Source organism: Dunckerocampus dactyliophorus, chromosome 5 (assembly GCF_027744805.1).
Source record: "Dunckerocampus dactyliophorus isolate RoL2022-P2 chromosome 5, RoL_Ddac_1.1, whole genome shotgun sequence".
NCBI lineage: Eukaryota > Metazoa > Chordata > Actinopteri > Syngnathiformes > Syngnathidae > Dunckerocampus > Dunckerocampus dactyliophorus.
In genome coordinates, this window is record NC_072823.1 from 10657696 (window position 1) to 10684719 (window position 27024).

The 27024-nt window shown below is 40.1% G+C and overlaps 1 protein-coding gene across 8 annotated transcripts; it reads left to right on the plus strand.

Moving 5' to 3' along the window:
• Positions 1 to 1664: 1664 nt before the first annotated feature.
• Positions 1665 to 26998, plus strand: ppfibp1b (PPFIA binding protein 1b). 8 transcript variants are annotated; one of them, XM_054777260.1, is made up of 28 exons: positions 1665 to 1831; positions 11200 to 11281; positions 11745 to 11950; positions 12649 to 12738; positions 12811 to 12924; positions 13066 to 13197; positions 15567 to 15659; positions 16755 to 16847; positions 17330 to 17447; positions 17635 to 17667; positions 18592 to 18653; positions 19946 to 20030; positions 20350 to 20480; positions 21249 to 21346; positions 21429 to 21489; positions 21593 to 21767; positions 22016 to 22048; positions 22599 to 22740; positions 22834 to 22965; positions 23064 to 23214; positions 23868 to 23979; positions 24087 to 24175; positions 24708 to 24830; positions 24926 to 25051; positions 25137 to 25325; positions 25810 to 25974; positions 26102 to 26167; positions 26246 to 26998. In XM_054777260.1, exons 2-28 carry the CDS (start codon positions 11218 to 11220, stop codon positions 26327 to 26329), a joined length of 2967 nt encoding a protein of 988 aa, XP_054633235.1. In that variant the 5' UTR covers positions 1665 to 1831; positions 11200 to 11217; the 3' UTR covers positions 26330 to 26998. The 8 variants fall into 8 exon arrangements, with proteins under 8 accessions (XP_054633235.1, XP_054633236.1, XP_054633237.1 ...); XM_054777261.1 differs by having other exon boundaries at positions 21432 to 21489; XM_054777262.1 differs by lacking the exon at positions 22016 to 22048.
• The last annotated feature ends 26 nt before the right edge of the window (positions 26999 to 27024 follow it).

Sequence of the window (27024 nt, forward strand, 5' to 3'; positions counted from 1 at the left end):
AGAAAACTATATATATTATATATTACAATGTACGCACATGCTTGCAGGATAAACAGCATAGAAAATGGATGGATGGATGGACATATGCATGCACCTAAAGTTGTAAAGTTGTATACAGTATTAGTGTTACTAATTAGTATTACGATAGCAAGTGAACATTTGCAAACATGGAAGCAAATACTACAACTAGATCCTGTTTGTGGTTTTTGGTGTGTCATCGCTGCCTGTCCTTGTTCTGTGTGTAGCTATCATCACTTTGGATGAATTCCTAGCAGGAGCGCTGGATGACAACTGGATCAGAGAGATGCTGGAATGTGGTCCTTGTATTGTGAGGGTGGAGAGGCCCCTGAAGATGTGATGATGTGATTGACATAACGTTGTTTTCTCTATTCAGTGGGAGCAAAAGCATGCATTCATTCATATTAGCATTGAAGTTTCGAGGAAAATCTCTGCCACAGTCTGAAGAGTTACTTCAAAGGAAACACTTTTTGTGCTACGTTTCTGTTTTGTTTTTTTGTTGGTGGTGTTGGTGCATTGTTTGTATTTTTGTATATCTGAGTATATTGGACAATAAAATTACCTGTCGCGATTTATTGATTGACAATTGAGACAGCCAGTGTGAAACACGACATACAGATAGTGTAAGCGACTCTTATTTTAGGAGTTATTATAGTTAGGGATGCTCCGATTGTCGGCTCAATACGGGTGTTGTCAACACTATGTGACACAGCACACGTGCACATTCATATTCATACAGTAGTATCAGTAGTAGTACTGTATATAGCTGCTTACTTTGAATGGGAAAAGGTAGTGCCATCTGGTGGGCAAATAAAAATGTGAACTTTAATAGTTCAAATAGAAATTGTATGATTTAATAATAATTGCATGAATTATGTTAATATAAATGTAAGGCTTTTTTAAAAATCAGTGGTTTTCAATCTGACATTTTTTTGTGGTCAGTGTCAAACATTTGTGGAGGGTTTCCCTTTTAGTGAAAAAAAAACAAAACAGCAATGACACTGCTAAAAAAAAGAATATCCTCTGGCAAATTTGACCTAGTATTATTCAACACAGCCAAAGTGCTTGAAAATATAAAAAAATGAATAAATAAATAGCTAATATGAGTTGAATTTAGTCCTCCTAAAAGACACAACCCAACAAAGCTGCTGAGAAATGTTGTCCGCATGGAAATCAATTTATCATAATCAAGACATATTCGTTCAACATTTTTGTAGTTTTTTCTTTATATTTAACTGTCTAACTGTCTTCTAACACTTACACACTTACTCAACTTTTACCCTACAGCGACTGATTGCAAAGGATACATTTTCATACCTGACCACTGGATGTCGCTTGTCTTCTTTCCAAAAATGCAAGTTGCATTTCAAGCGTTTCAGAGCGTCGTTGTAGTCAAACTTTTTCAGGCCACTGTTACTTCTGCTTATTGTGTATAAGTTTTGCAGATCAATTCTGCCAGTGGACATTGAGTGAAACGTATTTCCTTTTGTTATTTTTTGTAATATTTTAAAATAATTCAAATGTCTTATCAAGAATAACGGCATGAGAACTGTGAATTCCAGTAAACCACCTTCGATGTCCTACTTTGGCTGTTGTATTTAAACGCACCAGAAATCCAGGCGGCAGCAAGGGTGGGATTCTCCGACTGTGACGTCACAGGCGTCTTGTCAGAGGACATCATGGCGTAGCGATGTGGACTCATGGCTTCACTGGGGGACACGTAGAAGTTCACAAACGAGGCACTCTCGACTTCTGGGACTCACTGAAAGGCGTAGACCAACGGAAACTGTGAAATATTCCGTCGACGGTTTCGGTAAGTGACTGTGTCATCTTTGTAGCGAGGTAATTTCTCCATTAAACTTTCGTGTTGCAAAAAAAAAAAATCTGCGCATTTCATGTTAGGGGAGACAGTTGGCTTTTGTGGCTAGTTTCCTACGTCATACCACCATTGGAATGTCTCTTTCTCTCTCTTTTTTTTTTTGCAACTGTCTGCCAAACTGAGATTGTAATAACGGTGTCCAAAGAGGATTGATTGAGTTGGCTGGCAACAGCAATAGAGTTGAATTTATATTTTACTCTGCGTATAATTTCCGCGTATATTCTTTCAAATTCAAATTGCAACTGGAAACTTCTAGTCCATCACAATCGACACCATTTTATGGTACAGTGTGTCTGTCTTTGTCTAGAGGGGTTTTAAAGGCCACCACAGACTTGTTGATGAACCAGACTACGGTAGACTACAGTACTCGGGGACAACTTGTACAACAGGGCAATCGCAATAATATTGTACATGAAAACATGTTAACACTGCAGTAACCATGTGCAAGACACCACTGAATACGCGTGTAATAATCCAGGTAAAAAAAAAATAGTCATGGAAAAAATGATTAGACCACCCTTGTTCCTTCAGTTTATTGATACATTTTAATACCTGGTACAACGAATGGTACATTTGTTTGGACTAATACAATGATAATAACAAATATTGCTCATAAGAGTTAAATTTAAGAGCTGATATCTAGCAACTTTTGTCAATGTTTTCTTGATAATAACCAAAATCACTTCAGTTCTTACATGAATAGCTATAGTATTGTACTGCCATAAAATGTAACTCTAATGAGCCACCTTCGCACAGATTACTTCATCTGCTTGAAAGGCATTTGTTTACTGTAGATTTTATTTCTTTTGTTTACATGAACTGCAAGCAAAGAGAGTTTATGGTCTGGATAGTTTTTGTGTAGAGCAGTCACATTTGATCAGCTGTCGACCAACCTTCTCTCCTGAAGAGTACGATTGTTGTGGATTAGGTAATGGTAACATCGACAAATCACTGTGATTCTAAAACTTTATTTTAGTTCGCAGCAACATCTGGAGCGTAGGTGCTGATAATGGTGTGCTCTCTCTGGGATTTTACTTTAGAGCTTTTCTCACTAGTTTTTTTGCTTTTAGACTGAATGGAAAGCTGTTGGAAGCTTTTAGACTACAAATATACTGCAAAAGTTGTGATCTAATTTCTAAAGATCGACTATTTAAATATTTTATCACAAAGAAACGTCAAATAAAAGTCATTTTACACCAAGACTCACGCTGCACTGTCATAGAACGGCTTCCTCCTCACTCTCCCTGTCCCCCAGCGAGCCTCGTCGGCCAGGGCCACAAGCCAACTCACCCTGGCAGCGTGCTGGCTGTCCTTCAACAGCTCACGGAATAAGCGATGAATTAATGGACTTTTCTTTTGACTCGTTCTTATTACATGCATGAATGTATTGTGGCGTTGGGTTATTTTGTCTTTCTATTCATTTCGGGTAAAAAAAAAAAAGGAGTCTAATAATACATCTTCAGTGAAGGTAAAAGTTTTAGAATTGTTTTATGCATGTAAAAACTTAATAGTAAAACTATAAAAACGTGTTTTGTGTTAACATTTTTGAGACTTGTGCCGTAACTGTGTTAGTTAGGAAAGAATTTGAGTCAACTACTGATGACGGAGCTGAATTCCGGTTCCCGTTTCCATATAGTGGCAAGCTAATAGGATGCTAACAAGGACGTTTTGTCGTAAAAATACATCAAGAACACAGTTGCACTGTTGCATTGTATTAATAATATGACAAGACATGCGACATATTGCACGCTAACTGGAAAATATACACAAACTGAGGCAAAATGTTCAAGTAAATTGTCGACGTTAACCGAAAAACACACTAAGCGGGACATACGCTAACATTACTAGACAACATTACTTGTGCAACGGAGTGGGTCTATTGTCCAAAAATGTCATTTTTGGTAATGACGTTAAATGTTTATTTGTTCAGTAGATCCCTGCTATTCGCGAGAGTCAGATTCCAATACCTCCAGTGAGTGGCCATAAATTGTGAATAATGAGTGCACCCATAAAAAGCCCACTTTAAAACAAATTCGGCATACTGGCTCGTTCGTGTTGATGGCCTCCTTGCTCATTACCACACAGGGGCTGTGGCATTTTCCACAATTGCCCCAACGTTATCTTAAATTGCTCCTCATGAGGGTGCACGCTCGCGGCCTAGCCTCCCCCCTAAATAGACAAAGCGATTGTATGACTGACATGAGGTCTCACTCCGTTCAAGCCTTTGTTCTATGGCCCGCTTTTGTTCTGTGAAGTGTCTAGGGGCTGAAACCAATGCACAGAATGAACGCTCTTCCTGCCTGTTTGGAGGCGAGAGATGAGGAAAACAAACACGCATGCACATGACAATATGTGGAGGCTGGCAATTATCCAGTTCATTTTCATTTGTGATTTATTTATGTATTTATTATTACAAAACAGTTTTTTTCTGAATGAGAAATCTCATCACATTTTGATCTCGTGACACCCCTAACATGTAGTATTCTACACTGGTCACGCTGTGTCAGTAGTGTTACTGACACACAAACACCAGACTTGATTGCCGCAGCAACAGATTTTTATTTCAGGATTGAATTTTCTCACCACAGGCACGATAATTCCTAATAAAAATCCTGATTAAAAACATGGGCTACTGTTGCGGCCGTAACTCACAGTAAGCTCTGAACCCCCGACATCACTTTCGTGTCGGACTGCCACTCAGAAACACATTTATAGCAACACACATGATTATTTACGTCTTAAATGGCTTATTTAGTCTTATTATGTCTACTATATTGGGTAATACGAGTGTAAAGGTGACTGTAGGGGTGTTAGTTATTGTCTAGAGCGCTCTAACAATGTTCACAACTGTATTTAGGTCATAATCATGTTTTCTATGCTCCAACTATGAAAATGTTCGATTTATGAATAAGGAATCCTACTTTGTGGAAATTCACTTATCACGGTCAGATCTGAAACCAATTAACTGCGGTAAATGAAAGATTATTGTAATAGAAAAATCATACCTTTTAATTAGTGCTGCCTTCTGTGATTAGTTGTGTTTTAATTTTGCCATGGTTATTCGAATTTTCCTCATTAGCTTATCTTTATGAATATTTTTGTAAAAATGTGTACTGTATACTCACAAAAAGCCAAAGAATACTGTTTTGTGACCTTTGGACCATATTTTTCTTGAAATTTTAGAGCTACTTTCCGAGTTGTTCGACCACTGAACTATTTTGAGTTCTGAGGTCTACAATAGACAGATATTGTGTGTAAGGCTTAATGCTGTTATGGTTTACATAACTCTGCCAGTATTAAAGTGTGCCATACTTTGTTTTGCACGATTGTCAAATAGCTACAGCAGTAAGTCAAGTGGAGTGCAGTTGGTTCAAATGTAAAGAATGTGCCCTGCGATCCAACTTAAACAACTGACTGCTAAGATCTTTGGCATACATACAGGCGGGGACATTTTAGAAGATTTTAATCACATGGAATTCAAAATAACTACAGTACCCATTTCCTATCTTTTTGCCAGTGTCTTTACATAACATAGTTGCCTTGTGTTTCCCTTTTCAAATTTAATCTCTACCCTGCAATATAATTTGTCGATTGCGTGTATAAAATTCTTGAGGACACAATCTGCCCGTTTGCTCAGGTTGGAAATAGCTGCAGGTTATTCTCAGAGCAGGCGACTGGTGTTTGGCAAATGCAACAACATAACTAGACTGCAAATGCACAGCTTGCATCTTTGACATGCAAACTGCAAGACAGTATTGTCGGTGCTGTGATGACATGCACTAAAATAACTAATACAATAGATAAAGAGTATATGTCTGTTGTGCACGGCGCTGATTGGGGTGGAGGTCGAGCCGCCTTTCACTGTGCATGTATGTGACCATAATGAACAAATCAGGGCGCTGTCTCTTGCGCAAAGCCAAGGTGACAGGGATCAAAGTAACAGCTAATAGAGATTAGTAGACTACCTCCCAAGCAGGTCGCTTTAAAATAGCCTTGTGTGGTCTTTAAATGTGTCTCAAGTTTAGTGTTCTAAGCAAATTTGAAAGTTCTTGTATTATTATTCCTAAATTGTCATCATGTGGTGAAACCTAATCTGTTCTTTAACTCTTTTACCTGATTAAAAAGACCAGGGCACGTCAACGTCTGCATGATTTATGACAACAAGGAAAATTCCTCTCTCGCTAGACTGTCCTGTTTTCAGTGTCTCATCCCCAGCTGTGTCAGTAAGATGCATGGCTGCTGCAAGACAAGGGGCCCTAAAGCTATTGTTTTTTGTTTTTATGTGTGCAGTGGCAGACAGCCTCACACACAGATTGAAGTTGTCCTTTGGTTAAAAGGAATACTTGAGCAGTCTTGTGTGTCCAGTGATGGCAGGGCTGTTCTCTGCCTGCAGGGACCAAAGCTGATGGATTTGAAAGGCCATTATAGTGTTCAACTCTCTCACTTGTTTCCGTTATTCTCTGCATGTCTCTAGAAATTATGTCCTATGGGTTTGTTTGGGAGCACTGAGTAAAGGGGTAAGGGTTGTTTCACATACCATGTGTAGTGTAGCGCTGCTTTTCTCCTACCCTTGAGTCAAAACACCCTGCTAGCAGCAACAATGATGCTGTCTGTGTTATGGCGGCTCTCAGTGTGACTAGGAGAGACACAGACAGTAGGACTTTGTTTTTGGGATGCCTGTACATTCAGATTTTAAGAGATGTCTCCTTTTATAGCCAGTGTGCACAGATGGGATATTTACTACGGGTGTAACGGTACGGCAAGGCATCCTCACAGTTCGACATGTACCTCAATATCAAGGCCACAGTTGAGGTCATTTTCAGTACAGTAAAGGAAGAAAATGCAAACCATAAAACTGTGTAGCTTTTGTGGTTAATGATTTTTCAAATGAAGCATGAAAATGCAATTGCAATCTGCTGGCAGGCTGGCACTCCAATAAGTACAGTTCTCAAATACAGAATAAAACTATAGTCCAAAATTTAGTCACATGACCCAGGCTTGTGGAAGTGCATCGCAACACCAAATGTACACTTTCTGTCCCTCACTTGAAATGTGTACCGAGTGGGGAAATCAGTACATAGGTTTCGGTTTGGTATACCTGCATACCGATTCGTTCCAAATGCAAATACATGTATTCTTTACAACCCTAATATTTACATATGAATCAATTTAAGTACACAACTGATCCTCCATAGTGTTCCTCTGTGTCAACAAAAATAAAAACCCAGTAAAAGAAATCTATGAATGAAAACCCATTGAAAACACTTGTTGAAAACCTACACAGTGACCCCTAGAGTCAACTGAAATGCACCCTAAGGTCATACAAGTAGGAAGACAACCAAAATTTACGGGAAAAGCATGTCTTGAAAGTCAAACCGGTTCTAGGTATAGTGCAGGAAATAGTTATTTGATCCCCTGCTGATTTGAAAAGTTTACGCTTTACCAAGAAATGAATGGGGTCATTTTTATTAGGGTTGCACGATAAATATCGGGCTGATATGAGGAATTATGACGCCATATCGATAAATCCGACAACATTAAAAAATAGCTGTGATAACTAGGGTTGTAACGGTTCACATGAACTGTTTTGTTTCTTGTAGTTGGTCACCAGGGTGGCACATATTTCAGAAGGGATTATAGTCCACGTCTCTTTACAGGTACTCTTTGAGCAAAGCACCTTGTGGGCACTGCAGGATCATAATACATTACTGCAAAGTGGGTTACCAATAGCTTTCTTAGTGACTGTGGTCCCGACTCTGCAAAGCTCATGAATAAGCTCCTCTTGTGTGATTTCGGGCTGATCGCTCACCACTACCAGCAGTGATCTCGCATGGATCTCCAGAGTAAGGATGATTTACTGTCATCTTGTATTCCATTTTCAGATTTTGGTGCCAATAGTAGGAGCTGGAATCTCTAGCCACTTGACAATTCGACTTGATTACGATTCAGAGAGCTGAAATTCGATTCGAGCAGTGATTATTATTGTAGATCCAAAACTGTGTGATTTTGAAAATACATTTCCAAAAATATGTGCCTATAGCACTAACAGAATCCTTGTACTACCTTGCATGGAGCTCCAGAGTGCTGAAAAATGACTGTATCTTGTTTTTGTTCCATTTTCAAATTGTGGTCTTTTTCTTACCAAGCTTCTTGCTGAAGAGAGAGGACTAATTTGTGTGCTTCATCGGCACATATTGTAACTGGTCTGTGGACGTCAGATTTCTTGATGGCTTATTTCGTTCAATCAACTACAAATTAACACATACAGTAAGCTTTTATTTTTTCCCTGGACTTTTGTTAAATTCTATTTACCTGTGTTAAAATAAACCGGCTGCAAAAAATATCATATCTTTATAACGGGGTAAACTTACCAAGTCAGCAAGAGATCATATAATTATTTCTCCCACAGTATATTTACTAGGGGTGTCACAAGACGAGACAATAAACAAGGTTTGGTCTACGAGAACAAGACAAGATTTTTTAAAAAGTACAATGAAGTATGTTAAAAAAGATATGACAATATATTGCAATCTACTAATTTAATTTCCACTACGTTACACTCTTCTGCGTTCTGTGTGTATGCTACCAGCCTGGTCACCACCCACCGAATCAAAGAGACCGTGTGGCTGACAAAAGGGCTCACTTCATTCATGCTGTGGTTGTATGGAACAAATGCACCAAGGTGCTGAAACCAACGCACACAGTGAACTCTCTCCCTGCCTGTTTGGAGGCAAGAGATGAGGAAAACGGACACGCAAGCACGTGGCAATGTATTGTGGCCGGCATAATGTTCAAGTTAATTTTAATTTGTTGAGTGATTAATTAATTTATTATTGTCCCAGGCCTAGTTCCAACGAGAAATCTTGTCATGTTTTAGTCTCGCAAGATCTTGTGACACGTTGTGCCATTCTAAGGAGGTATTCCAGGAACTAAGGGCAAATTGGGCTTTCCTGTAATTAGGTTTTTTTTTTTGCTCCCCTGCACATGATGATGCATACACACAGGGTCTTTACACTTCTTAAGTGGGGGCTGACACATGAACAGCTGTCTGTCTGATGAGCGTGTCTGGTCTTGTATTTGAGGCATTTCTGCTGCGAGTCTTGTGTGAAGCTACACCCCTTTCCTGAACATGCCTGTTATGTCGTCATGATTCTTAAAATACCGTCTCTGATTTAGTTTGGTATTTTGGTGTATTCAAAGTTTGCTGTCCTCTGATTCTAAGGCAGCGTTTTGCTGTTCTGGAAAATGTTTTGATTGCCTGATGATACAGTTGATTTAATATTGCAAGCTTGTTACTGTGTTGAATTTTTGAGTATTTTTAAAGCACCATTTAAAATATCAGCAATTAATAATTGTTTTTTTCCTCATAACCGTATTAGTTGGTTTGTCACTTTATTACTTTTGATCCATTATGATAATACAAGTCAGCAGTGGTAAGCAAGCTTTTTCAAACAGGTAAAGAGCTCAGTAAACACCAGCCAATAGATGCACATGCTGTGTACTTCCAAGACTTGTCATGTGTTTTAACCTATGTTCAAACAACAGTTGTCATACTTTTTTGCCTTGAAATATGTGCAAGCGCACACAACTCTAAACAGAATAAAATAATGTTACGGCTAAAGATATCTGTAATAACTATTAGAATCCATGAAAGGTTAATATGGTGGTAAAATAAGTACACACCTAGAATTGTCTGTATAAATAAAACTGAATTAATTGAATGGCATCACTACAGTATGGTACTGACTATGTGCTGGCTCTCAACTCTCTCAATGTTTCTTATTTTTTAGTGGATGCTTATTTTACATAAAGTGGAAAATTTGTCCACAGGAATGCTGAAATAACAGTGTTAGGTCTGTGGGTGGTTTCCATAAAGTTTGAAAATGTGTCCCAGTGTTGGGCACTCCCAGGATGTGAAGCAGTCAACTGAATGGTGTATGTGTGTCAGATATTCCGCCTGTGTTAGAAACATTTTTGGGACGAAAATAAAAACGTAAACCAGAATAAAATGCCGTCAGAATTGGGTTGAAATGGCTGCAGTGTCCCCGAAGAGATGGAAATGTGCGTGCATGCAAATGAGTGCAGTGCATGTGTGTTGGTCCTACTGCGCGGCCTTTTGATAAGCCATAATAATCGGACCGCTTTGCTCTTGCTGGCAAATGTTCATGACTGGGACATTGAAATGCATCTTGACTTCAGTTCAAGTGTTGACTGTCTAAATGGGCGGAAGCTCATTCAAAATGTTTACGCCTCATTGATCTTTCGAAAGGCCTCACTCACCAGCATTTTCTGAAGTTAATTTATGCGCTATACTCATCATGTAGCAATACCCATAGAAGCCTTTCTCATTGTTCATTCAGCATGTCATTTCTCTACAGTGTACTCCCCCTCCAGTGACCAGCAAGTTGGGGCCATCATGTAATTTATTTACTCAATTCTGTTAAAAGTTGGCTGAAGTTGAGTGTGTGTTAGGTAAAGTATGCTCTTATGGTTCAACCCTATGAACTCTACTTGGCACCAAGTGGCCAGTGCATGTAGCTATGCTTCATCAGCCCCAACTCTCATGTTCTTTCTCTTTGCAGGAAAGCAGCAACAATTGTTCAATTAATGATTGGTAAATTTTCACTTGTATACACAATATGTATGTACAAGGTCGAGACTAAGACAAAGTGAAAGTTACATATAAGTCTGTCCGATGCGGACAAAAATAGACTTATATTTTTCACCATTCATCATTGTTTCCAAATGCTGATGTTGTGTGAGAATGCATAAAGGTGAGCTTTGATGACGTTATGTGTTTTTGTCAAGTTAATTCATGCTGGCACACTGCCTGTCACCCACATTAAACAACAATGTGATAATCTTCTCTCTGGAAAACAGACTCCAGACTTTGCACATTATGGTCAACTACTGGGTTGAAGTGTGGAGCAGAAGTTTGTCAGCAACAAAAAATGTTCAATAATAATATAAAATCAGAAAATTAACTGGTTGCACATGCGCAAGTAGATGAATGTCTCAAATTTTAGTTGCAAAATGCGACCATTTATTTTCAGTCTGGAGCCCTGATGTATATGTACTGTATGTATATGCTTGTGGGGCTCATCAACCATTTCAAGGTAGGTTGCATCACATTTACTCTGTACAGGGACCAAGGACTCATTCAAGAACGCCATCTTGTAGTAATTTGTTAGTAGCTACCAACTTTTGCATTTTTTTGTCTATCCAGAGAAGAGCCAGAATATTCCCGTTCAATTACCAAAGGTACAGAAATATAAATATATTTATGATTTTTTTTCCCCCAGGTTTATCAGAGACTGAAGATGATGGCGGATGCCAGCGACATGTTGGCAGCTGCTCTTGAACAGATGGATGGCATTATAGCAGGTAGTCTTTTTCAGTTGTGTCGAATCTACAAACGGTACATAACAATAAGGGCTCCAGGAGAGCACAGACCTCTTCTGAGGTCCATTTTATTTTCAGAGGGATGAGCAGTAATTGCTGCTGTAACAAATAAATTTCCCTGCTGTGGGATAAATAAAGTACATACAGTACATACATACATACATACATAATGCACAAATTTACCATACCATTTAATGTCTCAAGTTACGCTGTGTATCTTATAGCCTTTTTCACAAGTGATGCAGTCACGTTCTGTGCTGTATTGTGAATCAGTGAAGCAACTGATGCGGCGAGGGGGTCACATGACAATGTCGTATTGATTATTGGAACTTTTGTATAGTGTGCTAATTCACTAGAGTCAGTGTTTGAGCTCCATAATGAACAGAAAGTTATTTAAAACTGTACTGTTGCACTTGGTATTCAACCTCCTTCTCAACACATTCAGGCTCCAAGGCTCTCGACTACTCCAATGGTTTATTTGACTGCCAGTCACCCAGCTCTCCTTTCATGGGCAACTTACGGGCTCTTCACCTTTTGGAAGACCTTCGAGGTATCCTGGAGTTGCTGGACAACGAGGGAAGAAACAGTCTTCGCTGCCAGATCCCTGACTCCACTGCCGAAAGTCTGGTCGAGTGGCTACAGGGTCGCCTGGTGAGAGCCTCTTAGCCACAATGTGTATTTTTGTCTCCAGCGTAGTCTGAGTGGGATTTTGTCTCACTTCTAATGCCTTATCAAACCATCTTGTAATCAGAAACCTTGTGTAAAACAGCTCTTATTACTGCTCTTGTACATGGTGATGTCATATTTGCAGACAAGATGCATTATAATTGTCAGATTTATATCAATTTTCCCCTTATTAAGTAACACAACCACATGTTCGAAACCCATTTAAAACGCAATGATGTTTATTTGGGTTGCCTTAGCACATCTTGGCTGTGTTCACAAAGTGCTGCCAAGATCCGTTATTGCAGAAAGGCAGACAGACATTAATTAATGAGGTCTGCAACCACATTATTTGCTAGGTGGAAACATGACTGCCCTATTTGTGGAGCTCCACAGGAATGCAAGATGAAGTGTTTGTCTTTTGTCACAAGAAAACTAACTTATAGGGGAATGTAAATTGTGTCTGAGAAAGAGGTGGGCTATTGCCAGCCAGTTGTCACAGTTTTTGTGTAATGCTGTATGTTAGGAGCCAGGTTTTATGTTCTGCGCAGACGTATAACTCATATAAGCATTTTAAACTGACATTATTGTTAGAAATAAAATACATCTGTATCTAAATACCTACACTACCCACCAGTCCTGTAAACAATTATTTGACTAATCCGTGTTGGCTTCTGTCCTTGTAGTCCAATGGGCACATCTCTGTGGGTGGGGGTGACCACTACCAGGAGAGGCTTACCCGGCTAGAGAGTGATAAGGAGTCCCTGGTGCTTCAGGTCTGAAGGCCCACAAATACACACATCTTCTCTTTAAAGTATTTTAATAATTGATGTCCTGTCTGCATGCAGGTGAGTGTGCTAACAGACCAGGTAGAGGCTCAGGGAGAGAAGATTCGGGATCTGGATTTGTGTTTGGATGAACACAGGGAAAAGCTCAACGCCACTGAGGAGATGCTACAACAGGTTAACTTTATGCTCTTTGTTATACTTGTGTTCATAATTTGTTGTTTTTCCACACTTTCTGTTCCCATATGGTCTCCGATGCTTATGTTACCAATACTGACATTGTGTCTTTCCTCATACCTGTCTTAATTTTTCTTGTAGGAGCTTCTGTGCCGAACAGCTCTGGAGACCCAGAAGCTGGAGCTGATATCAGAATCATCCAACTTAAAGTTGAAGCTCAATTCTTTGGAGAAGGAGAGATTGGAATTTGATGAAAGATTTCAGGACAGTGAGGTATGCAGGCTTGTGCCATAGACAGGAGAAGTCTTTGTGTCTTGTATTTTCTTTCCCATCTTTCTTTTGCAACTCCCCTATCCCGATCCCCAAAACACACACACATGCAGCCACACACCCCCACACTAAATAGACATTGATTCATGTTGGCACCTGTGTGGGAAAGGAACATCTTTTTCAAAGCTTCAAAGCAGCTGCATGCTTACCTCAGACAAATGCCAACATTCCCAAAACAAGGAATGCTTGATTACAGTGTTAATAAAAGTACTACTGTTGTCAGAATGAATGAAATGAAACCGTTGTTATTGTCAATTTAATGTACTGGGGTCCTGGTCAAAATTGTAATGGACTATAAGCGGTTACGTGATATCCAGTTGAAGAGTGCTTGAAAAAGTGTTGAATTATGTCATATTCATGTTACACTGTTGATGTTGTATCCTCTGCCCTAGTGGAACAAAATGTTAAAGCCTTGTTTCCACATCACAGAACTCGCTTTCTCCATCACACTCAGTACGTTTCCATGCACTAAATTTGTCAGATTATTGAAATAATCTGTTTTCTCCCTTTTTTCACACCTCAGTATGACGTCCCGTTTATATGCTCTATCTCCACTGCGATCATTGGCCATGTGCTGTGTGCCTCCCAAAATGCTGTATAGCGCTTATGTTTCAATTTCATTTCAATTTCCATTTCAAACACTTTATTTATCCCCGAAGGGCAATTTAAAAGACACAAAGAGCAACATACAGAAAAAAAACAAGACAAGAACAGATGGAACATCAGACAATAAAAAGAGACAAATTGTGCAATGTAAAAATTAAAATTCTAAAAAGAAAATCTAATTTAAATAGGGGTTGTGCAATATCTGGACAGAGAGAGGTCAGAGTTCAGAAGCTGGACTACTGTGGAGACAAAGGTTGCCCACCTCCTTTTGTGTTCTGCAGCGTGGACATCTTAGCCTACGACCTGATGAGAGCCACTCAAACGCGGAGTGTAGTGTGTGTGTGAGGGGTCCTGTAGGATGTTGTGAGCAGTGCGGCTTATTTGCTGGTCGCAATATAAAGATAGAGCTCTAACAGGGTGTCCAATGATTTTGGAGCAAACTCGGCTAGGACAGCACACATCCACAACACTCATTATTCACACTCCTACCGTCAGGCAGACGCTACAGGAGTTTGAAGTCCAGGACCACAAGGCTGGCAAACAGCTTTTACCCACAGGCCATCAGGCTCCTCAACGAAGCACTCGCACACGCCGCACGCAACACACGCACACACTCATAGCACTTTATTTATTTATTTATTTATTTATTTATTTATTTATTTATTTGTATTATTTACTTGTATTAATGTCTCTTCTGTTGTTGTTGCTTAATTTATTGGTATATATGTTTATGTGTTTATGTTTCTTATGTTCTTGTTCTTTCTTGTGTTTTCTTTCTTTTCTTGGGAGAATGAACAGAATAAGATTTTCATTGCATGGTATAACTGCTGTTTTACTATGCACATGACAATAAAACTCTCTTGAATCTAATGCTGAGCGAACGTATCCGATCTTTAAGATGAACTGAATAAAACCACAAGATGAATGAGAATGTCAGTATGCTCTCAATAAAGGCGTGATAGAAAGTCAGCAAAACTTTTTTGTTCACTCCAAATGAACTCAACTTCCTCAAAAGGTACTGTCAGCGGGGGTAAAGGTTTGGCTTTTCTAGTTGACCTGTTATGTCACATATAAAGAAAGCATCACGGCCAGTGTTGCCAGTTTCACTTATTATGAGCAACATTGGGGGCGACATTTTTTTTTTTTTCCCCGGAAAGATGCTTAGAACTCCCCAAGTTTCCTGTTGTTTTTTGGGGTGGCTGTAAAGTCAGTTGCAAATGGGCCTGTTGTTTTTGGCTTGTTTTCAGGCAACAACCACTGAACAACGTATTAGCTTTAACAGCTACTAGCAATGTGGATACAGGGAGCATTTAGCAATTTCTCTACAGTCATGACCCACTTGACGCCACATGACGCCAGCTCCACTCATGTAGCACATACATGCAAGAGAGGGAACTAGTTTCCAATCACATCATCTACGTATGTTAATCTGACTTTTAAATAGCCAAACATGATCTAATGAAAGTGTTTACGTGCGTATTTAAAAGCTAGTTTTACGCCAATTCATGCAATAATTTAAATGCATATAAACGTACTGATTGCGTTGTCCCTGCCCCTGCTGCTTGTCAAGCGTTTGTACTCTTCTGCATAACTACTACAAGATTTGCCACAGGGTGCATTGGTTTTTATTGAACTTGTTCAATGGAGGCTGTTGGAGCTGTTTACTTTTGAAAGAATTCTTTCACAAGAGTTTTCTCTTCTTTCAGGATTTGATTCTAGAAATTAATGAACTTCGGTACAGGCTGACAGAGCACGAGAGTGAAAAGCAACAGTATGAAAAGAAACTTAAAACAACAAAGGTAAGTTACTGCACACAATGTTTGAAATACAAACCCTTCTTGACTAAACGTTTGCCTTCCTTGGCATGTACTTCCTTGCTTGTACTTCCTAATTCCCGTTACTGTACCACTCCGAATAAAACATAATTTAAGACAAGTACACATCTGCAGCCTGTCATACTCCATCACTTCAAGGTACAATAACCTTCAACAAAAGATTTCCACTTGTTCCATAATCCATAGAGAGAGAGCATAAATATAGTACTATATATAGTATATACGGTATACAGGAATTAATATTCAAGCACATTTCCTTTTCTTTGAGTGTCTCGGGTCCTGAGACATCAGATTGTGTCTTTCGTTTGGTTTTGTTTCTAATGTACAGCCTTTTGTCAGCACTGTGAATGCTAAGACAGCTTTACCAGAAGTGTGCACAGTGTATCTTATTTTAAAATTTGTCCTGCACTGGAGTACCCAATTACAAGTATAAACACAGCCTAAGACAACCAGACTATACTACGTAATTTTGTCAATTTCTATCAAATTCAGCATGTTTAATGACATTGTTAATCATCCAGATGGATACATTGATTTATAATTCCCATTCCTAATACAGAGAACAGCATTGGGACTTTTATATAGCATTGGGCCCTCTTTGTAAGAAGAGGTTCAACTCTTCTGGGCTAATTTAAAAGAAGATGTTGGTGTTCATGTGGGAAATTATGTCCATTCAAACTGACGGTAAGGTCAGTGGTCGCTAATGTTAGATGAGAGGGCTTTTCTGGTGTTTAAGGTCAGGGCTTTTTTCAAACCAACCTCGTCCAAGCATGCCTTTCTGGACCTTTATTTGTGTGCTGAAGCACAATCTTACTGGAACATGTTGGCCTTCCTAAACTGTTCCCACAAAGGTGGACGCATAGAGTTGCCGAAAATATCTTTCAGAGAAAAATAAATATGTAATTAGGATTTAAGCAGTTTCGAGGGCCCCTCCCTTGAGTAATAATGAATTTAAGAAGCGTGTGTCCCAATGCTCTTGTCTTTATGGTGTATCTTTTTTTACTTTTTCTTTCTTTCACGTTTTCTCTCATTGTCTTGGCTTTCTTTCTCTACCGCTAGTCTTTAATGGCCAAGCTTTCTAGCCAGAAAATCAAAATGGGCCAGATGCAGTATGAGAAACAGAGGAAGGAGCACAAACTGCTGGCTCTGAAGGTTGGCGTTTCTCAGGATCACTGTTGTGTCTGCTGTATCATTATAGGTTTGGCCTCTCCCTTCCTTCGGCTCCTCCTCAGTTTTTATTTTTAAGGATGTCAAACGGTTTCAGTGGCCTTGCAGCCTTTCTTTGAGCTTTAACCCTTTTAACCCAACATTTGCCAAAAGTACAAGTAGAAATTCAGACAGCAATTAAAGACAACTCCCTTGCTTAAGTTTGTTTTCATGCCTGATTCCTGCTCTGATCCTGCAATATTTGCTTTTATGACATGTCCTGAATGAATTGGTTTTCCCTTAGCCAAGGCTACTCTGTGCTTACCACCCACCTCACATACATACCTTCACAGCAGGTGTGGCCTGCTTGCCTGCACGCCACATCTGCATCTGTGAACCTTTTTATGTTGTGGTTTTTAGTGTGACGTTGGGGTTGGTATACTAGTCTGTGTAGAAAATGTCCTCAGCACGTGTCTTGTGTTTGGTAGGAGGAGCTTGCCATTCTAAGGAAACAGCTGGAGGGCAAAGACGGGGAGATGAACAGACTTCAGGAAGAGACAAGCTTCAAAACCATACCCTCAAGCAGTGCAGATCTTACAGAGAAAGGTGGGAAATGGTTCAGTCTGATTCAATGGGAGCATACATGACGTGTGAACTTGCTTGTTAACGACACCGTTGTTATACGGGTGTTGAATCACCAAGACAGTGGTGTACTTTCTTTAATAGAAGTCACCATTGACTGCAGATTGTGTTCTGTTTTTTCTATTTTGTTCCTCTTTATTCTCTCATCCAGATGAAACCCTTAGAAAGAGGCTGAAAGAAAAACGTAAGAGGGTCTATGCTTCCGTTTATAATTGCACCCATCTCGTCTCCTATTTGCATGAACGAGCATGAGCCATGTGTACTCTGCTTGTCCATATTTGTCCATCAGAGTGCTAATATCTGCCTTGAGAGCACCACATCTCTGACAAATTGTGTCGTTTTCACGCAGCTTCTAAACCGAACCAAACCAACATCAGCCTCGAGGCCGTAACTGTGTGTTTTTAATGTGTAAGCTGGTACAGCGACAAGGACTGTTTGCTTTGTGGTTTTGATGGGAATGAGCAATGAAATGTGTTTGTAACCTTTCAAGCTGTTCACTCAACCCTCTGCCTCAACTCCTGCAGCCCTGATGACCCACCACCCCAAACTCCTCTAAAACATTCCCTGCTTACACCAGTGACCAATGTGTGTCCTGCTAACCACTGTTGTTATGTTCAGTGACGTGTGTGACACTGTTTGAATGTGTCCATATTTGTGCCTCCCTACTGCCTTATCTTTCATGTATTTTTATTTGAATTACATCTTCACATCAAAGATCACAAGCCTAAACACATGTACAGGTGCATCTAAAAAAATGTTTTATATTTCAAAGGGGTCTTTTTGTTATTCTACTATAAGTAGCTTTAATTATACTTCATCCGCTGGTGGTGAAATCCATTTATTTTTTGGCTGATACCATTTTCAGCATTTCATTATGAAGATGCACCCATGCTGATGAAAATTAAAAAACATTTGTGATCAAAAAAGAAATGTGGTATTTGTGTCTTGAGAAGAATGAAACCTTAAAAACATAATGACATACAGTCACTAATGAGGTATGCTTTTTGGTAGATATATAATCCAATAACTACACCCGCTGTGTTACAGCTAATTGCCCATCCAGAAACTGCTGACTTCCACATGTCTAACAATTGTTGTTGCTCACTAGATGTGGAAGTGCAGAGAATGAAGAAGGCAGTTGAATCGTTAATGGCAGCCAATGAAGAGAAGGTACATCTTATCGTTTCCCTTTAAAGTGCTCGTGACAGTAAAGAAAAAAGTTTGAAAGAAACAATACTCCCTTAATAAAGCATTTTTTGATTCATTCCCCACCCCCCCAAAGCGTTGTCTGAACAGACGGCATCTTGGCTGTGATGTCATGACCACAACTCATTCCAAGAACCCGATTCAAACACATGCAGCCATGAACTCACAGCAAAGCCAAGAAAGTGACATATTCACAATAATAACACAATAATAACATTCACTGATATTGTGTTGTGATAACTATGATATAACACACACAAAAAATGGCCACAAGTAATTTTTATGACTGCCAGTAAGTGGCACTGACAGCTCAATGAACGCTGCAAAATAAAAGACCAGTGAGCAGCTATTGCTGCTTATTTAGCCCTGGAGTGAGCCCCCATACTATTATTTTAAGACTCCTAGAATAGATCCAGTCAAATATGGATTTACCGACTGAAACTGACAGATCGACTGCAAGATAGGCTAGAAAGATGAGTGACAGCGAGCCATGTTTTGATAACACTTCAGTTTTAGAACACTCGCAACACGTGTAAACAAGCACAGCCATGAACACATGCGGAGAAAGTGACATCTTCACAACAAGAATAACATTCATGAATATTGTGTTGTGGAGTATGATGTTTTACTGGCAGTGATAGCCAGAGCTATCAGCTTGCTCTTTGCCTACTGCAATACAATGGACGTGATTGTTGTTTAGCAACCAATTTGGCATGACAACCCATGTTATTATTTTGAGATTCATAGTCACGCTGCAATCAAAGACAACCCTCTGCATTTATTGTTACACGCTACAACAGATAGCACATTAGCAGCCTAACTAGCATGTCTGAACAAGCCATATAGGAATTAGCACTGCATTAGCCACCATGGGCACTAGGCTGGCTACTATGGAGAATATTAGCAGGAGAAATGTAGATTAACTTAATGCCACCTTGGTAAGTTTTTCCATGGTCGAACGTCTTGTGGGTTTTTGACTTTTTATTTCCATCTGCAGGGCAATAACATTTGTCCCACAGAGTTTGCCGACACATCTGACGAGGCGAATGGTGTCTTGTTCATTTGGTCTATCACTCATACATTCTAAACTGACCATAGTTGGCCTATTATAAAAAACAATACATATTTAAGCATTCGAACACACATCAAACTCAGGAAATGTGCCTTTCAATGTTTCAAGGTGTTTTGGTGTCATGAGCACTTTAAAGGTCGTAAGCGCTTTTCTCTTTGTGTTAGTTCATCTCTGTTGTTTGCAGGACCATAAGATTGAGGAACTGAAGCAATCGCTGCTGAGGTACAAGAAAGTTCAGGACATGGTCATGTCAGTGCAAGGGAAAAAAGGTTAGATATATCTTTATAAAAGAGAGCAGTTCTTACAATGTAAGGAAAATAAAGACAGTGATGGAAACAATACGTGTGACATTGCTATAACCCTAGTGGCGGCTATTACAGTTTTTGAGATTGAGGGATCCTCATTTGTGTTTTTTTGCCTTTATACACCTCAGTCGGGAGGCTTTTTATAACGTCATTCGTATGTTGTTTAGTTACTATGTGATCTCTTCAGAGAGCTTGCATGCTTTCAGGTTATCAGTAGTATGATTGAGAGTTGCCAACACCAATTTTTGTAATTTCACATGGCGTTTGTCATTATCTTCAACAGAGAAACCTAAAGACGATGATCATGTGGAGAGTCATGCTGATGGTTCCACTTCATGCTCATCAGCCAGCCCTGTGTCCGTGGACAAAGATGAGCTTACAGACGCTGAAGTGCAAAGGAGGAACCTAGATGAGGTTTGTGCAGCGTAATGTTACAAATGTGAACATCATGTAAAATTCTATGTGTTAGCTAACTCTTCTGCTTGTGCATCCAAAAGGGTGAAAATTTGGCAAAAGGCGCACCCCATTGTGTTGCCTGTGCTATTGTAGAAATAATAAGGTATAGGTAATAAGGTAGAGAAATAATAATTACTTAATTGACATTACGAGACTAAATTACGTAGTATGTTACGTTGATGGCTGTGCATTTATGAACCCTAAACCTAGACACGCTGAATTAATATAAACAAATATTTTATACGATCGTTTTTGCAGTATTCAAAATAAAATGAAGACACCTAGTGTAGTGGAGCACACTAGGATAGTTTATCCATCAGCCAGTAGAATGAGACACACAATACATTGTTCTATTGTTCCATTACACGGTACTGTCTGCTAGAATTTTGAGCACAATCTATAGTGGGCACCACAAATGCCAGCATTTTTCACATGACTGTAGCATCTTGTGAAGTATAAAACCATCATATACCAAAATGTGAAGAATGACAACGTCAAATCTCATTAAACTTTAACACGGTCAGTTAGACACAAATGGCTCACGCTCACGTCACGCATTTAAAATTAGCATTGAGGTGTTGACAGCCAATTAACTAAATCATTTTTTCTGTCAGTTGTTCTTGTGCAGCTAATGCTGGAGGCCTTTGAAGGAAATATTCATAGGCAGTGCACACTACTTAACAGTGTGTGTCTGTGTTTTGTGTTTATTTTGATTTTGGCGTGTAGCTGGAGCTCTTCAATGGGCTGAATGACGATGGTTCACCCTCGCTCAGATCTGCTGATACAGAGCAAGTCTCAGAGTCTGCAGCAACACACATGGAAAGGTGATCTGTTAAGAAGATGTTGTCCCCACATAATAAATAATTGTTATTGTCTCATGTACTCTGGTTCTGATGCTCATTACAGCAGCCTAGTGACAGCAAAGACTGTCAGCCACGACCTTGTAGAAAGGAGCAAGAATGAGAAGGTGAGCAGCAATTAAAACTGTATTTTGTTTTCCTCATCCTGGTTGTCTCAGAAGCTGTTTTGTAGTTTCCAAGCCACAATCCAACTGTGTTGCATTACTCCAGGACACAAGTGAGGAGATCATTCAAATGGGTGAGAAGCCATCTGTGAATCCCCCGGCAGCCGCTATCTCAACCACAGAAGAGGACAGCTTTGGCTCCAAAAAGGCACGCTCGTCTTTTGGAAAGGGCTTCTTTAAGCTTCGCGGGGGGAAGAAGACTGGAAACTCACAGAATCTTGGTAAGCACCTGAACTGATCATTTTATAGCCCCAAGCCACACCAATGTGACATACCGCACAGGCCGTTATTTGTTGCCCACACAATGCAAGTCTGTTTGCATGGTTTTGTATGCCTTTTGTCTCCAGAACAGGCTCTTGTCTATTAGTCCTCCTCCAAACTTGTGTTTATTTCAATCATGAATTATGTGTGTCTTGTTTTTCTTTTTGTTGGGTACCTGTGGTGTGTTGTGTCCATGTAACACATGAAGACCGCAGCCGGAGTGCGAGTGCACCTATGCTAGGTACAGTATAACCCACTGGTCATTGCAGGAAGGACGGCGAAAGCTACTCTTCATTGTACATTGTACTGTGCCTTTTCTTCTACTCATCGCCTGGCTCACGTTGTAGCAGCTGCAGTTTGTTAAGGGCAAAACGCTTGTTGCTAGTCACATGTTGTCTGTGCAACATAAAGGCAGTTTTGCTGCGTGCCTGCATGTGTTTTTCTTCTTTTCACTCCCACCCCAGACACACATGTGTATCCCACTGAAATGATCATGCATCTTTAAGCCCCACCTCAAAAGATCCTCCTACATTTTTCCATCTGCAATGAAACCTTTGTAACCCTGCCTCATTTATTATTATTATTATTTTTTAAAGACCATGAACATGAATTTATTTCTTTGAAGTTTTTGTCTGCATGCACCAGTCTGCATGCAAAGTACAGCTTTTGACCCCCACATCGCTCAAGGAGTCCTCACATGTTCGTCTGGCTGCTTTCAGGCCACCACAGAGGAGCCATGTTTTCTGATGCTCAACATCTTGTTAATGTTCTGTGTTCATTTGTCTGTACAGCTGAAACTGAGCACCAAGGTACGGACCATCTGGACCTGGCTGGGCTGCCTCAAAGGTCGGCAAACAGCGACAGTACGAACACACTCTCCACCACCCCAGAGGGCAAGAAAAAGTCCAAAGGAATTAAGAAACTATTTGGCAAGTGAGTGTAAAGTGGCGTAGAATTTATTTATTTATTTTTTGTCAAATATTCCGACAAACACTTTTTTAAAATGTAAATGTTATTCAATTTAAGGCTTAAAAGAAGCCAGTCTACTACATTTAACCTGGATGACAACCTGCCACCTGGAGATTTTAAGAGGGGGGGAGTGCGAGCCACAGCTGGACCCAGGCTGGGTTGGTCTCGTGATTTCCAGCGAGTCAACAAGTAGGCATTCATTCAATAATTACACTCTCAAAGGAGGTTTCTTGTCTCAAAAAAGCTGACTTTTAATTTTCACTCCATCTACTTTATGGGTTTCTCAGTGATGTGGACGCCCCCTTCGCACGCTGGTCAAAGGATCAAGTATGCGACTGGCTGCAGGAGCAAGGTCTTGGTCTTTACGTGAACATGGCACGTGTTTGGATTTCCTCTGGACAGACACTGCTTCAGGCCTCCCAACAGGACCTGGAGAGGGTGAGCTGGAACAGAACAGAGGCTGCCTTTTGTAGTAACTAAAAAGAGTCAACACGCCTTTTAAATTCTAGACCAAAAAATTAAAAAAATTTTGCTCTTAAAGAAATGATTTAGGAGACAAAATAATGTTGTTGCAAAGATGTACAAACATTTTGCTCCAAAATGCGTCAGGTTGCAATGGCATTAGGCAAAGTTTTTCAACTGGATTCATCATCACGTGAGCGGAATCTTACCACTTTTTAAACTTTTATGGCTGTTGAGAAGGCGGATAACTGGGTCTCCAGCCACGGACCTTGCCATACGCAACAATATAACATTTTAACAACAAAAACACACTATAAAAAAAGGATAATAGACTTTTGGGAATGAATGAATATACCTAATTTAAGGGAACAAATACTACAATTTAAGTTTGAAATGTAGGTCAGAGATTCTTGTAGTGGTTAGGCCAGCAGAGAAGGCTTTGCTGGCCCTGACTGCACACCACTTTTGGCAGGTACGCAGTTTTCACCATTATTTGGAATGTGATTGCTTGATATATTGTCCTGTTTTTTTTTTCATCACAATATCTGGCAGTGCGTCAACTCTGTGTCCACTCTATTCTGTCTTTTAAGTAGTGTACCATTGACATAGATCTCCTTGTTGATTTGCAGGAACTGGGCATCAAACACTCGCTGCACCGTAAGAAGCTGCAGCTGGCTCTGCAGGCTCTCGGCTCAGAGGAAGAGGACAATAAGGGAAAGCTGGACTACAACTGGGTGACAAGTGAGTAGCAGCTGTCCATTCAACTACACTCAGAAAATGCCTCTTACATGGACACTTTGTGACAGTGTTGTTCTGATGACAACTTGTTGTTTTGCTCCTCCGTTCAGGGTGGCTGGATGACATTGGGCTGCCACAGTATAAGACTCAGTTTGATGAGGGACGGGTGGATGGTCGCATGTTGCACTACATGACTGTGGTGAGTGGTTTTGATGGTGACATCTCCAGTAGTTAGAGTAATGAATGACGCTACTTGGCGACATCGCAGCATTGGGCTCTGTTAAAAGTGTCAGGTTAATTAGACAGATTACACACTCGTGATGAAATAATTCACCCTAACCATCAGAAAGTGGCCTGCTATCATATGGATGATAATAAACAGTGAGACAGTTATCGTATTGTTTCAAAATGATCATTTACGGTTTAGCGATCAGCATCTAGGAATCCTGTGCACAATTAAAATTTGTTTGCCAACTGCACAACAAACATAAAATGATGTTTGATAGGCATGTGTGTTACCACATTAATTTTGCCATAGCAAAACATAGAGGAAGCTAAATCATTTGACTGCGATCAAGGTATTTTGCAGCAATATCGTTCATTACTGATCATTTTGGTCACAATAATTATATGAAATGTTCATACAATTTCATCTCTACTGACACTTGTGTTGTTACAGTTACTGTTGTGTTTCTTTACTGCTGGTCATTGACATGTCCTCGTACGCACAGGATGACCTGCTCTCCCTGAAGGTAGGCAGTGTCCTACACCACCTCAGTATCAAGAGAGCCATCCAAGTGCTGCGACTCAACAACTATGAGCCCAACTGCTTACGACGCAGACCGTCTGATGAGGTGCACGCCTCATCGTTTCTCTGCTCAAGTCACTTTTTTCACAAACGTTTGAACTCTGCTTTACAATTTATTCCTCTTCTTACATGTGTCCACAGAATAATATATCACCAGCAGAGATTTCCCAGTGGACCAACCACAGGGTCATGGAGTGGCTGCGCTCAGCCGATCTGGCCGAATACGCTCCCAACCTGAGAGGCAGCGGTGTGCATGGAGGCCTGATGGTGAGGCATTCTGATGTCCATGCTGATGGGAAATAGCATTAGATTGTGTACGAACAGATAGATAAGACGGTTTGTCTGACCTCAGGTGCTGGAGCCGCGATTTAATGTGGAGACCATGGCGCTGCTGTTGAACATCCCCCCCAACAAGACTCTGCTGCGTCGCCACCTCGCCACACATTTCAACCTGCTCGTTGGTTCAGAGGCACAGCAGCTCAAACGGGAATGTCTGGAAAACCCTGACTATACTCTGCTTACTGCTACCATCAAGGTTAAGGTAGGAGCACAGTACCGCTTCCTCACATCAGATGGCATTTCCTTCTCTCTGAATCAGTCCAACTGAACTTCTTCATGTGAGGGTGTAGGCACACGAGGCCAGGAGTGTCAAAAGTGCAACCCAGGGGCCATTTCAGCCTGAAGCGTCATTGTTATTGGTCCCCAGGGAACATTATATTCATATAATTAAAGAGGAAACATTATGGAGGACGATTAGGGACACACTGAAGGAGAAAATGTTGAAATATTGAACATTTGACCAAACTTGTTGCAGTGTGACTGTTGTAGTAGTTGTAGTAATTGTTGCAGTTGCAGTGGTGACAGTCACTAGTTAAGGGCAGCGTGTCTCAGGTGTTTCCTGCACTTACTTACTGTATCACAGCGCCAACGTAAAAACTTCAAACTATGATAGAATGTCTAGAATATGTCTAGAGTGTTGGGTGTAAATGTACACTAAATATTGTCCACCTTTTCACACACACTAGCCCAGGAAACTGTCATTTGGTAACTTTGGCAGTCTGAGGAAGAAAAGGCAGGACGAGAGCGAGGAGTACGTGTGTCCTATGGACGTGGAAATGCCCAAAGGAAGAAGTTTTCAAAAAGGCTTTGAGCTCCAAATCTACGAGGACGACCTTGATCGGCTAGAACAGGTGAGCATGACACCGCTCAATGCTTCTAGAAATGTGCTCAAAATACCAAATACATCTTGCAGTTTTATTCCAATTGACATTTACTTCATGTAGTTTTAAGTTTGACGACGCTTTTTTGTAAAAACAGATGGACGACTCTGAGGGAACTGTCAGACAAATCGGCGCGTTTTCTGAGGGCATCCAGAACCTGACGGTAAAATAGTCAAACATATTGACAAATGAAGCATTTTGGTACTGTGAGCTAACAAGTACTTTCCTGGGTTTGGCCCAGAGTATGTTGAAAGAAGATGAATTCTTCAAGGAGATGTCAAACTCCCCGAACCCCAGTGTAACAGACGATGACTCCACTGCATGAGACTGACGGCGCCGTATGACCTGGTCCTGCTGTGAAAACCCGAAAATAAACCCTTTGCCAACCTTCTCTACTTGTTCAACACATCTAGTTGTTTGTTAGTTACCTTACAAGGATGAGCCATAGCCATTTCCATCCCTTTCTCTGTCAATTGCTTATTTTGTCTTTGTTGCTACCAAAAGTCGAAGGGAACATTTTAGGATGACACCACTGCCTGCCAGCTGGATTCTGGAAATATTTTGTACTAAGTTATGTGCTGGCATTGATTTGTTTCTTGTCGAACTAAAATAGAGACGACATTATGCCAATATAAATTTAATATGCCTTTTAAATTGTCTCACAAGTGGAAATATTCATTGGTTAGTGGAGTTAAAGTTATATTTTTCAATGACAGCTGCTATCTTTTCCACAGAAATGTAACCATTCAAAGTCATTTGTGTTATATATCTGTTACAAAATAATATTCTGCATGCATTTGCACCAGTAAGTACAAACCCAGTGCATATCAAGCTGACACGTTCATGTAAAACATTGTTTTTGTCTCTCTTGTTTTTATTCACAATGGATGTTTAAATACACACATTAGCTTTTCCACAGATTAAAGAGCAATGGACTGTTTTGTTATATTGCAACTTTGTAAACTCTTAAGCTCAATAAAGTAATTTAAAGCAGCTTGGTTGTGTCCAGTATCCAGGTTT